Below are 13645 nucleotides of genomic sequence, written 5' to 3'. Positions count from 1 at the left end.
TCTTCATCAACTACGCGCAAAATTTTTGAAAAAAAAAATTATAAAGAGATTGTTGACGGTTTCGTTTCCCCATTAAGATACCTGTTATTGCGCTTTCTTTTTAGATTAATTTACAAAACTTTTTCAACAAAACAAGTTTTTCAAAGAAAAGTAAAGAGCCCCATTAAGCCAAGAATTAGTAAAAATAAAGTAAAAAAATCTTCCAAGCGTAAAACTACCACAAATCACTATCAATAAATAAATGAAACTCAAAACGAACAGAAATTAAAACAAATAGCCAAGTCAAACTCAAAACGAGCAAAATTTAACATTAGAAGGGCTGATAACCAACATGCCTTCTCAAGACTAGAACAGAATTTTCGCTTTACTAAAAAAAAGAAACACAAAAAAAAATGACCGTGAATTGTCAGTTTAATTGATATATACTGATATTTATTCCTTAAAAGTTTTTATAATTTTTTATTTAAGAAAGTAATAAAAGTAAAAACATTTCAAAAATATTTTGTGTTCAGTAATTACTAATCCAATGAGGGGGTTCCTTGGATTAGTAATCAGAAGTTCTAGTGCCCTTTTTAAGATTCAGAGTGACAGGAGGGTGGATATCCCCCTCCCTCCTTCCCACAACTTGTATTTTCCCAAAATGCATCTGATAGAAATTTTGAGATTGTCATTTGTTATCGTAGAAACTTCGAAAAGAGCTCATTCGATTGGAAATTGAAAGGGCTAGTGCCCTTTTAATAGTCGAAAGTGATTAGAGATAAGATAAGTTAAGATATTTATTTAAAAAATATCACTATCAAAGCCCACAAAGGGCCGAATTCGGACTTCGGAGTCGACAATATTTATGGTTCCACTAAAACTGGCAAAAATGCAAAAAACAACAACGAAATAGAAAAATCATAATGAACAATCATTTAACAGTCAATAATTAAACTGTAAAAAGTCAATAAAAAAGTTAAAAAGATAAAAACTGGTCAAAGTGAACTTACACAAATACGAATCGGAAAAAGAATTAGAACGGACATAAAAAAGGGGGGGGGAATAAGCGAAGATACACAAAAAAAGAGCGAGACATAAATACATATAAATTAAAAGGGACACTAAGAAAATGTCAATAATTCAACTACAGTAAGTCAATAAAAGAGTTAAAAAAATCAAAACTGGTCAGGGGGGGGGGGGGCCAAAAACAAATGAATAGACCCCCCCCCCCAAAAAACAAAGAACAAAAAATAAAATATATAGAAATTTAAGGGGGAACTGAAAAAAAAGGGGGGACAAGCAAATGAATGCAAGAACCTGGGCAGCACCATCATCTAATAAAAAAAATAAAGGGGGGAAAAAGACACTAGTGGGCCATTTTATTCATTTTTCTGTAAAAAGGGGGACAAAAGTTCTTTTGTCTCTCGAAGTCCCGCAGTGAATGGGGGACAAAACAGGGATGGGCTCAATAACAGCTCAAGGCGACCGTAATCTTGACGGGGAAGGACGTTTGGGGAAAATACTTGCCGTCCGAGGGTTTGTTATGGCATTTTTTGCAAAACGGAGGCACAAGTTATTTCTTCGTCTCTCGAGGGTCTCTAGTCTTGAAATATTTAACAAATGCAAATATGGTATCTTGCCCTTTAAAAAATAATTCTTAGAGCTCTCTTTTGGACATTTTCAATTTTTTGTGTTGCTTCATTTGAGAGGCCAAGGTGCTACACAGGACAAGCACACTCTAATATGGGACGCATAAAAGAAATGTATACTTGTAGTAAATGTGATTATGGGCAACTAAATTTATTTAAAAGTTTAAGGAGGGAAAGCGAGGAGTTTGCTTGTCGTAGGATATTATTTATATGGGCATCTCATTTCAAATTAGAAGAAATTGTAACACCAAGGAGTTTAAGAGATGTGACAGAGGTTTCAGGAGGACTAGGAGCAAGAAAAAGGGGAGGGGAGACTTAAGGAAACTTACTGAGACTATTGCGGATTTAGACGGATTAACAGTCATGTCAAGGGAAGAGGCCTCACAGGCAATATCTTGGAGTATGCCCATTAGGTTGCTAAAGATGTTTTTATGACATATCTCTAAAACTGTCAAGTCATCGACAAATTTCCATCTATTGTCATTAAGGATTGAAAGGCTGTTAATCATAAGAGAAAAAAGGAGAGGGAACCCCCCCCCACGCCCACCATTTCCCCAAACACATCCAATCACGATTTTTAAATAGCCATTTTGTTCAACGTAATTAAAAGGTCCAGAAATTCTGTCTTTGAGGATGAACCCTCCTTCCCCCCACAGCCCTCTGGGTAAGAGTTGTAAGTTTGGCCCTTGGGACATATAAGGCTTAAAAAACTTTAAAACTTTTTATGCCTTCTTTAAATAGAATTATTAGCAGATATGTGCACACTACTGCTACTACTACTTCGATCGCAATTACTTGTCAGGCGAAGAGCATTGAGATGAAAATTTCAAGAGGTAATCAAACATACAGGCTAAGGTTTAAGGGTAAGTTGTGGGGGATTTTAAACTAGCCAGAAGGCACTATATGTATACTTTTAATGCTACCACTACAGTTAATGTAAGTGATGACGCTAAAGGTATTAAGATGAAACTTTTAGGGAACGTTTAGCAGGGTCTCAATTAAAGAAAAAACTGTATGCATGCAGGTTTTCAAAAGGTCTTATAAGCAATATCATAAGCAACATCACTCTATTAATAGCTGGAAATAGCATTGAAACTTTTAAAGGAGATAATTCGATTCAACATTAAAAGTTCTGGTGCCCATTTTAAGAGTAAAAAGAGATTGGAGGGCAAGCAGCCCTTCTCTCAATCCTCTTCATTTTCCAAACGCATCCAGTCAAACTTTTGAGGCAGCCATTTTTTCACCATAATAGAACGGTCCAGCAACTGTGTGTTCAGGGATATTAGGCAAGTCAACCCCCCACATTTGTGCAACTGGCCCATTATGCTTTAAAATTAAATGTGATTTTAATAACAAATCAAAAGGCATTGTGTTTATGGTTGCCAGTAAGACCCCTCAGCAATATATCGAGAACAACTGGGGCCGTTAATTTGAAATTTTTGAGGATACTACAATTGATATTGCTGCTCTTACAATTTAAATAGATAAAAATAAAAACAAATAAAAAATAAATACAATTTAAAAAATTTTAATAGATAAATAATTTAATAGTAAATAAACCCGAAGTTTATACGATCACCCTTTCTATAAATATACCTTATATGCCCCAGGACATAACTTACAACCCTTGCCCTGAGGGCTGTAGGGAGGGGGGGGGGGGGTTGTCATCTTCAAAGACATAATTTCCGGACCTTTCAATTACGTAGAGCAAAACAAAACGGCTATCTCAAAATTTTGATTGGATGTGTTTGGGGAAATGGTGGGCGTGGGAGGAGCGACGAGTTGCCCTCCAATCACTTTCGACTATTAAAAAGGGCACTACCCCCTTTGACTTACAATCGAATGAGTCCTTTTCGAAGTTTCTACGACAACCAAAGGAAATCCCAGAAATCATGTCAGATACATTTCGGGAAAATACGAAGTGTGGTAGGGGTATCAACCCCCTCATCACCCTGAACCTTAAAAAGAGCGCTAGAACTTCTGATTACCAGTCCAATTAGCCCACTCCGAAGTTCATTCGATCACCCTTTCTATATATACCTTATATGTCCAGAGGGCAACTTGCACCATTGCCCTGAGGGCTCTTGGGAGGTTGTCATCCTCAAAGACATAATTTTCAGACCTTTCATTTACGTTGAACAAAATGGCTATCTCAAAGTTTTAATTGGATGTGTTTTGGAAAATGGTGGACGTGGGAGGGGAGTTAGTTGCCCTCCAATCACTTTTGACTAATTAAAAAGAGCACTATCCCTTCCATTAACTAATCGAATGAGCCTTTTTCGAAGTTTCTACGACAACAAATGGCCATCTCAAAATTTCTATCAGATGCATATCAGCAAATTACGGAGTATGGGCGGGGGTGGTTATCCCCCCTTCCATCACTCTGAATCTCAAAAAAGGCACTAAAACGTCTGATTAGCAATCCAATAAGCCCCCTCCGAAGTTTATGCGATCACCTTTTCTATATAAACCTTATATGCCCCCAGGGCGTAAATTACAACCTTCGCCCTGAGGGTTGTAGGGGTGGGGGATTGTCATCCTCAAAGACATAATTTACGGACCTTTCAATTACGTTGAACAAAATGGCTATCTCGAAATTTTTATTAGATGTTTTTGAGGAAATGGTGGGCGTCGGAGGGGCTTATATGCCCTCCAATCATTTTCGACTATTTAAAAGGGGCATTTGAATTTCCGATCAAATGAGCCCTTTTCGATGTTTCTACGATAATTCCTTCGATACGAAGTACCCTGGCGTACCCCCCCCCCCCCCCAAAAAAAAAGAAAAAAAAAGCAACAAAAAAAATAATACAATGTAGCCACACCGCTCTTTACTTAGGCAGCGCTATTGCGCTGCCTATGATATCACTGAGTCACGTCGAGTCAAATACTAGCAACGAAGCTTACGCCGTTTTCAACCTGACCAAACGTAATCACAATGAGTACGAAATAAGACTTACTGGAGACTCGACCAAAGGGATAGAATGATGGAAGAAATGACAATTCTCGGGTAAAGACGTGAGAGATCTTAAAAGTATAGGATCTAGACCTAGAAAGACATATAAAAGACCTGTAAAGGGGAGAAATTTGACTGTTGTGCAACACTTCCAATCAATGTGTACACCAAAGATTCAAGGGGAACTTGACATCTATCATAAAGTCACAATAGGCACCTGGGAAATGGGCCACTTCCCCAGACCCTGGGCGAAAGCCATAATTGTCCCACTTTACAAAAAGGGCGAAAAAAGCGACTGTAACAAGTACAGATCAATTAGCATGACAAGCCAACGGTCGAAGATCCGCACGAAAATCCTACTTGATCGACTAAAATCCCTGACAAGCCTCACTTTAGAGGAATATCAGGCCGACTTCCGAAGAGATCGATCTATTATAGATCAAATATTTTCCACCTGGCAAATGATGGAGAAAAATATAGAGATTGCGAAAGAGCTGCTCTAACTTTTTATTGACTTTAAACAGGCTTTCGGTTTAATATGGCGCAACGGGCTTCGGCACATACTTCTGCATTATGGAGTCCCCGAAAACATGGTAGCCTTGATCAAAGACATGTATTTGAATTTCGGTAGCCAGGTTCAGATGCCTGAGTGATTGACAGAAGAGTTCTAGACGTCAGAAGATGTTCTCCAGGGCTGCCTCCTATCCCCACATCTGGTTAATCTATTTCTAAATGCAGCTTTATCACTCGCTAAAACCACAGAAGGCACGTCCATTAGAGGGAAACTTGTCGACAAATTAAAGTACGCAGACGACATCGTGCAAATAAACAGCCATGAATATCTCCTCCAAATAGACACAAACGAGATAGTGTCATCAACCGAAGCCCTCGAAACGGTTGTCAACACAGCAAAAATGAAATTCATGCAGGTATCCAGAGATTCTGCACCCAGAGCCATACAGGAGCCATAATGGCACCCAGAGCCATAAAAGGAGAGCAAATTGAAAATGCAAAATCTTCCGTCTACATCGGCAGTATTTTAACCTCTACTAAACATTGCTCAAAATCGATTAGGTGTAGACTTGGCCTTGCAACCAGTAGCTTTAAGAGCCTATCATCAATTTGGAAAAGTAAATTACTATCAAAATAACTGAAGGTCCGACTCTTTAACTCTCTCATAATCCCCATTGCTATTTATGCAAGTGAAATTTGGTCAATTAAAGCTGATGACGAACCACGAATCTCCGCATTTGAAACAAAATGCCTCCGTCGCATAGCAGCGGAGCAGCGTCTCGGTCAGGATCACCTTCACTGACCGAGTATCCAATGAAGACCTCCATATACTCCTCCCTGTTCATACACTATCATGGACCAAATTAGAAGGCAGCAACTCTGCTGGCTTGGTTATATCCTACGAATGTCATCAAATTAACTCCCAAAAAGCACGTTTGAAGGACGGGTACATGGCACACGACCTCGTGGTCGACCCCATAAGAAATGATACGACAACTTCAATGACCAGAACCACCCCCAACTCCTGCGCCTAGCACCAAATAGAACCGAATACCGTCACTATATTCAACGACAAGTGAGAAGAGAAGAAGCCCCAATACAGCCACAGAAGCCGGAGGGGATATAAGTCAAGTAAGTCAAGCCATTTTTGACTCTCCTTTTTACCACTTACAATTGGAAAATAATTTATAGTTCTACCATAGAACATGGAACAAGATTTATAGTGGCTCAATTTCAATTTGTTCAACGTATCACATTTCAATACACTGAATATTGTGGTGAACATTTAAATTGTGAAAGTTCAACAATTTAACTTAGTTTCTAGCAGCAACAGTCAAATTTACATATAATAGAAAAAACAACTGACCTAGGACTAATCCTTGAGGAACTCAATTATATATATGAAAAAAATGCAAGGAACTCTGTCTAATTTCACATGCAGAGAACGACTATACAAAAACATTAGTCAATTATAGAAAGACTTCGAATTCCACTCTTAAGAAGACTAAATACCTTATTTGAAGCTTAAAATCTACATATAATAGAAACAACAAGAGACCTAGGACCAATCCTTGAGGAACTCCTTAAGTGCATGAAAAAAATCCAAGGAATTATATCTAATTCCATATGCAGAGGACGGCTATGCAAAAAATTTAGTCAATTATAGAAAGACTTTTCAAATTCCACCGTTAGGAAGCTTAAACACCTTGAAACAAAGATATATATATAAAGGACACTTTTAGTGATTTTGTTCCTTAACGTCTTTTATACTTCATAGAAGTCTTCCTTTGAAACAGATAACAAAGATTTTGATGTCTAAGCAACTTACCTTCAATTAATATTTGTCCCTGATCTTTCCCAGGCATAAAACGAGCCGTCTCAATACTATCTGAAAGATTCCGACCGTGATGGAAGTAAGTACTAATGACCTGGGCAAGTTGACCAGGGTCGGAAGAGCCAAGAGCCAGCTTCAGCCCACAAGCATATGGACCTAGGAGTTAATATCTATAAGGTGAACATTTTTAGAAAGAAGAAACAAAAAATAAATTTCCAATGGGCACAAATTATTTGAACGATTTGTCGTTATTTTAGATCGAAACTTTAAAGAACAAATTTCAATAGATTAGAAATAGTAATCGATCATTACAAAAACGGATCAACAGAAAAACGATAAATCGATCATAAAATTATGTTTAGACATAGTACATGACATATATAGACATAGTACATCTGGCCTAGTTTTAAAATTCTAAGAGCTTATTATTCAACTGTAACTTTGTCATTGGCTATTTAGTACTATAACTTTTCATCACCTTGTTCAGACAGACTAATGGATCGTACCATAGTGCAGCTTGAGCAAGACTGAAAAAGCTGAAAAAATAATTACCACCACTTGGGCTTATATCGGTCAAAGTCACCTGGCAAACTTGAAACACTGTTCAAAACCTAACGGATTATACAAACATTCTAAAGATTTCGAGTTCATCCTATTATGGCGTTATAGTTCGATTATTTAGAGTTGGTCTAATATATCTCAGCTTTACATTTGCGTCGCATTAGTTGTCATTGCTCACAATATTGGGTAGCTGAAGCCAGAGCTCTGGAGTACTTTCGTAATCAGTGGCAGTTTGTTTCTAATCATCACAGAAAAGCATACCCTATTTTGCCTCTTAGCTGGGCCATCGACCCAAAACTGACATGAAACCGGAAAAAAAAGAAGACATCCGCGTTCTTTCAGTCATTTTTTTTTCCTTTGTAAAATATCAGGGACTGCAATAAATAAACAGGTATTACTTTTAGGTTCATAACAATGTATCTAAGTGATACAACAATTACTTGCAAATAGTAATTAGAAATGCAAAATAATTAATTACGCCTATAAGGAATAGATTGTTTGTTCCTAGATCTTCAACCGTGTCATTGTCCATTGTCCATTTTTTCCTATAAAATATTGGGCACTTCAAATGGAAATTATTTCTGAAGCAAATCTACATACATACTGATAAAGAATCAAAATTAATAAACTGTAATCTAGTTTTATGACAATGAAAATCGACACTTCAATAATAGTTCCAGACGCATCATACAAAACAAAGATAAAAAGAAACTAGCAGCGCAATCTACAATGTCATTAATCTTTCCAAAAACCGATATCTTTATGTTCCTTTTTTAGCCGAAGTTGGTTAACTAATGTCAGATCCGATGACCAATCAATACACTCTTCAATGGGGCGGAGATGAGCCACTATTTTTGGGTGTACCACTCCACCAAATATGACACAAGCTACTTTCTATGGACAGTTCAATATCAAACAAAAAAAAAAAAAAAAAAAAAAAAACACAAAAAAATCAAAAAAAAAACGTCACAAGAGACTCCTGTTGACAAAAATCCCTAATACTCCGACTTTACAAAGCTAACTATTGCATGGATTACGTCTGGATTTGGAAAATTCACTAATATATGGAGAAACATGCAGCTAATAGAAAGGAACGTGAATCAAACGTTTTTCTAAAAATATGCATAAGCTGATTTACTTTTCAAAATTTTTTTTGTTTTTGTTTCCAAATTAACTTTATGCAGGGCTACTTTTTTAGGTCAATATTTCAATTATGTTTATGTTTATTATTATTTATTTATAACCCGTCGTTACAAAAACAAAACACAGAGTAAAATAAAGATAAATAAAAATAAAAAAGAAAAAAAAAAAAAGGGACAAATAATACATCAACGGATACAAACGAGAAAAACACTAAACTGACAAGAAATAAGAAACAATTCTACACTTGACTACTGCTTGAGTAAACTATGCCAGGGGTGGTTACCAATTTTACTGTTAAAACGGGAAATCTGATTTTCAATTATGAGAGTGGGATCTGCCAGTTTATACCTATTAATGAGGTATGTGTTACGTGTCCAGGGGGGGAGTCTTAAAAGGTACTTATTTCAATTCAATTTATAACTGGGATTTATTTTACAATATACATAAAAAACAAACAAACAAAATACCCCCAGAAGCAAGCTTGTGCGGGGGTAATCCCTTCTAGACGCATAAAAAATCATAATAACAAAATAAGATCCAAAATAATAAAACTTTTCAGTTAACATGAATACAAATACAAGTTCGTCCCACCAACTAAAAAAATAATAATAAAATCATATACGTTGCCAACCTACAATCATCCCGTACCCCCCCCCCCCCTTTTTAGCCAATTCATTAAAAATAATAAATTACTAAACAATACTATCTCAATAAACTACTGAACAGCAGCAGGTCATACACACATTTAAGTTCCACTGGTAAACTATTCCAAGCACTCGGACCGGCATGACGGATAGAAAAAAACGATCTTGTCGCTTGCGGAATCGGTCTTCGAAATTCTTCCAAATTTCTAGTTCCATGCTCATGAACATCACCCCCACTCACAAACATTCCCTTAAAACAAACAGGAACACTACCATAAAGATACTTAAACATGAACTGTGTTTTATAAAATTTAAAAAGACCCGATACCGGTAGAATCTTCAGCGTCATAAACTCATTACGAACAGATGATCCTCTATTATCCTTACCAATCAAAAGCCTTATTGCCGAATTTTGTAGTACACGCAGGGGCAGAAGATGCGTTCCGAAAGTAGACGACCATACTGAAGAACAATATAATAGATATGGATGTACAATTGAAAAATACAATAATCTTAATATACTAGTTGGGAGAAAATTTTTCAGTTTACGCATAATTCCAACATTACGTGCAAGTTTCATAGACACACAATCAATATGATCTACAAAACTTAAAGTTTCATCAATAATAATCCCCAAATATCTAACACTCCTCTTTCGTGGAATCATTGATGTACCATTACTTAAATTATTCACCCATGGGTAATAACTTGGAGATCTGCTATATATCAATAAACTAGACTTATTACAATTAAGTTTTAACCTATTACTTCTCATCCACCTTTCTATATTCTTAAAACCTTCTCGTAATTGCGACATCAATTCATTCTCAGTCCTACCACATACGGTTAATTTCGTGTCGTCAGCAAACATAACTAGGGCTTTACTAGGTTTAAGTGCCTCTAGAGGAGGTTTAATAATAGTATACAACCCATCAACTGCACTTGACAAATCATTTATATAAATAGAAAACAAAAGTGGGCCTAGGGGTGATCCCTGGGGAACTCCACAATTTATAAATCTACTGTCAGAACGTGCATCATTAACCTCCACAAACATTGACCTTGAATTTAAGAATGATTCTAACAACTTCAAAGCATTTCCCCTAATACCACAATTTTCTAACTTCATTAACAAAATATCATAAGATACAGTGTCGAACGCTTTCGCAATATCCAGAAAAATTTATGCAACTTTAATTTTATTGTCTAATGCATCATTAACATATGTAGTCAAAAACAACATTGCATGCTCACTAGAATAACCTTTTCTGAAACCAAATTGATTTTGATAAAAAAACAAATTCTTTTCAAGATACTTTTCTAGCCTTATATATACTAGCTTCTCGAAAATTCTAGCAACAACTGGTAGCAGCGAAATGGGACGGTAATTACTTATATCATTTTTATCACCCCCCTTAAATATTGGAACAATCTTCGCTCGTTTCAAACACTTTGGAAACACACCACTTTTAAAACAACCATTTATTAGTGAAACCAGTTGTTTAATAACACATTGAAGAACAAACTTTAGCACTCTTATAGATATTAGATCAACACCTGAAGCTTTATTTTTCATAGCCATTATTACATCTGTTATTTCACTTTCCGTTACCTTAGTCATTAAAATAGAAGTATCACAACTGGGAGGAAGATATTGATCAAAAGTACCATCACTCCTATCACAATAAATAGATCCGGCAACATTATTACCTACACTAGAAAAATAATCACACATCTGATTGGAAAGTTGAACTGGAGTTTGATCTGACTGAAGATTTGGCAACGTAACTCTTCTCTTGCCAATAAGAGGCCTGAGGAGACTCCACGTCTTTGCCGGGTTACCCTCACTCTTCTTAAATTCTTTAGCTAAATACTCAATTCTAGCCTTCCTCAATAATTTATTTAAAGCAACATTATACTTACGATAAATTTGCTGGTTTAGTACGCTTGCCTCAATTATACTCTTTTTATATAATTCATGGCGCCTTTTCATAGATCTAAGAAGACTACTGGTAATCCACGGTTTTCTTGCAGAATCATATTTACTCTTGTTTTTTTTTTTTACGCATCCGGCAATTTTCTCTTAGACTACTACACAATTGATCATACCACTTACAAAATTTAAGATCCGGATCACTTATTGCATTCAAAAACTCCCAATCCATACACTCTAATTCATTCTTAAATCGTACAAGAGAATCCGCGTCCACAGTCGGTACAATTGGGCTACAAAAACTCCCAGCTGTATAATTATGGTCCACTTCAGCAGAAAGAAACACTCCACAGTGGTCTGAAACATCATTTACCAGCACTCCTGGTTTCCAAAAATTCACGTTCGTGAATATATTATCAATTAAACTAGCTGACGTGTTACTAATCCTTGTACAAATATTTATACCTGGGAACAATCCGAAACTAGACATTAAATTTAACAAACTAGTAGTTGCACGATTACTAAGTACCATCATATCTATGTTAAAATCACCCGCTATGAAACTTGGGCAACCTGATACATTCAACATTTCCAATTGCTGCTCCAATAACTCTAAAAACTCTATCTCTGAAGCAGAAGGCGGCTTATACAAAATAAGAACCAAAAACTTGGATCCATTTCTACTTATTTCCAACACCATTGACTCAAAAATCATTTCGCGATAAATGCAAATATCCTGTCTAGTCTTAACTGCAAAACCTGATTTAATATAAACTGCTAATCCTCCATGCTGTCGAGTCTCCCTATTCCTATTAATAAATTCATAACCATTAATATCTAACAAAGACGAATTATCGTTCCGAAGCCATGTCTCAGTCAACGCCACCACATCAAAATTCGGATCCGAACACAATTCTGAAATATAATGTAGAGAACTATTTAACCCCCGGCAGTTTAGATGTAATATATGCAGAGTTTGTGGCCCCCGCCGCGTCACATAATCCTTAAGATCACTTGCAAATACATACTTAGAATTTTCCAAACAAACCTGATTATTCCCATCTCCATCAAACTCTCGATTTAACGTCTCATTCAATCGATCCGCAAACTTTACGTGACTATTCTCAAGCAGCGCCAGTCTCTCTTTATTTAATACCATTATCAAATTTCAACGCACATTGTAGGGCAGAACTTGTACTCAGCAACAGAAATCCCAAATATTCAATCATATAACGGAACGAAATTAATATAAAAAAAACAAAAGAAACATAGAAAAAATTAAAATAACGAAAAGATACAACGAAAACATGCTTATTGTCAAAACACATACTTTTTAATACTCTGGTATGTTAACTTCAGGGAACCTGATTATTAACTTCATCATAACATAATATTCACTTATTATATTTCACTAGCAAACAGACTAAGGGAAATTTCATCTAATATCATTTCAGAGCGCCACTCCACTACCTCTAGCGCCTCTCCGACCAGCTTGGATACGCCCACTGCTAGTCGCCATTTCACCATCTTGGGGATTAATAAGCTCCTGTACAAATTCACCAGCATTGTACTTTGTAACTGATCCATCTGGACGCCTTATGAACAAGCAGGGGGGCACGGACTTAGAGACCCAACTTTCTATGCCGCGTTCACGTAGCTTCATGCGAGTCAAGATCAGCTTTTTTCGTGCTTCTCGAACACATTGCGGAGCATCATCTGATATATAAATATTCTGAAAACCACAAATAGACTTTCCTTGCAGTTTCCTCGCGTTCTTCAGCAGTAGTAATTTAGAGCTTTTCGAAAATAAGTCAAGAATTTTTATAAGTCAAGTCTTTCAAGAATTTCTTATCTGGTTTAAAGTCCAAAATCTTAAATGACGGAACATCATCTAAACCCAGACCCTGCACAACAATCTCCTTGAAAATTGTAGCACCTTCAATTTCATCCTTTGCTTTAATATTCCAAATCAAAATATTGTTTTCTGAAGGCTTGCTTTCTAAATTCATCATTCGTGTCGAGATACTAGTCAACTCGGATCTCAAAAGCTGATTTTCATCAACGAGGACTTTCACTTGATTTGTCATATTCTTATTCTCATTCTCAATTGCAACAACTTTCGGTTCTAGCGCTGAAACTATCGATATCGAGTCAGTTACTGTAGTTTCTAGGCTTTTAACACGATCCTCAAGGCCTCTGAACCCAGTTGTTAATACATCCAATTTAGAGCTATTTGCAGTAACAATCTCCAAGATTTTGCTGAAATTATCTGATAGACTTTTTAGTTCGTGTCTCTCATTGCTAGATTCTGTGGATTCCTGAGACACATCCAAATTAATCTCTTGCATAGACCCATCTTGTAGACGAACTTAGCATATTTAAAAAATATTGCTCGAAGTTTCTGTTTAGTGGTGCATGGAAATGTTCGCCAAAAAG

The 13645-nt window shown here is 36.4% G+C and overlaps 1 protein-coding gene across 2 annotated transcripts in view; it reads right to left on the bottom strand.

Moving 5' to 3' along the window:
• Positions 1 to 13645, bottom strand: part of LOC148944802 (glutathione hydrolase 7-like) — a 115335-nt gene that overhangs the window by 13539 nt on the left and 88151 nt on the right. For both annotated transcript variants that reach the window (XM_089100213.1, XM_089100214.1), the window contains exon 9: positions 6923 to 7084. In XM_089100213.1, the coding sequence (XP_088956339.1) occupies positions 6923 to 7084 (162 nt within the window). The remainder of the gene's footprint in view (positions 1 to 6922; positions 7085 to 13645) is intronic.

Source organism: Artemia sp. Qi Xiang Cuo, chromosome 14, assembly GCF_049724085.1.
Source record: "Artemia sp. Qi Xiang Cuo chromosome 14, ASM4972408v1, whole genome shotgun sequence".
Taxonomy (NCBI): Eukaryota; Metazoa; Arthropoda; class Branchiopoda; order Anostraca; family Artemiidae; genus Artemia; species Artemia sp. Qi Xiang Cuo.
This window is presented reverse-complemented; position numbering and strand designations above follow the sequence as displayed.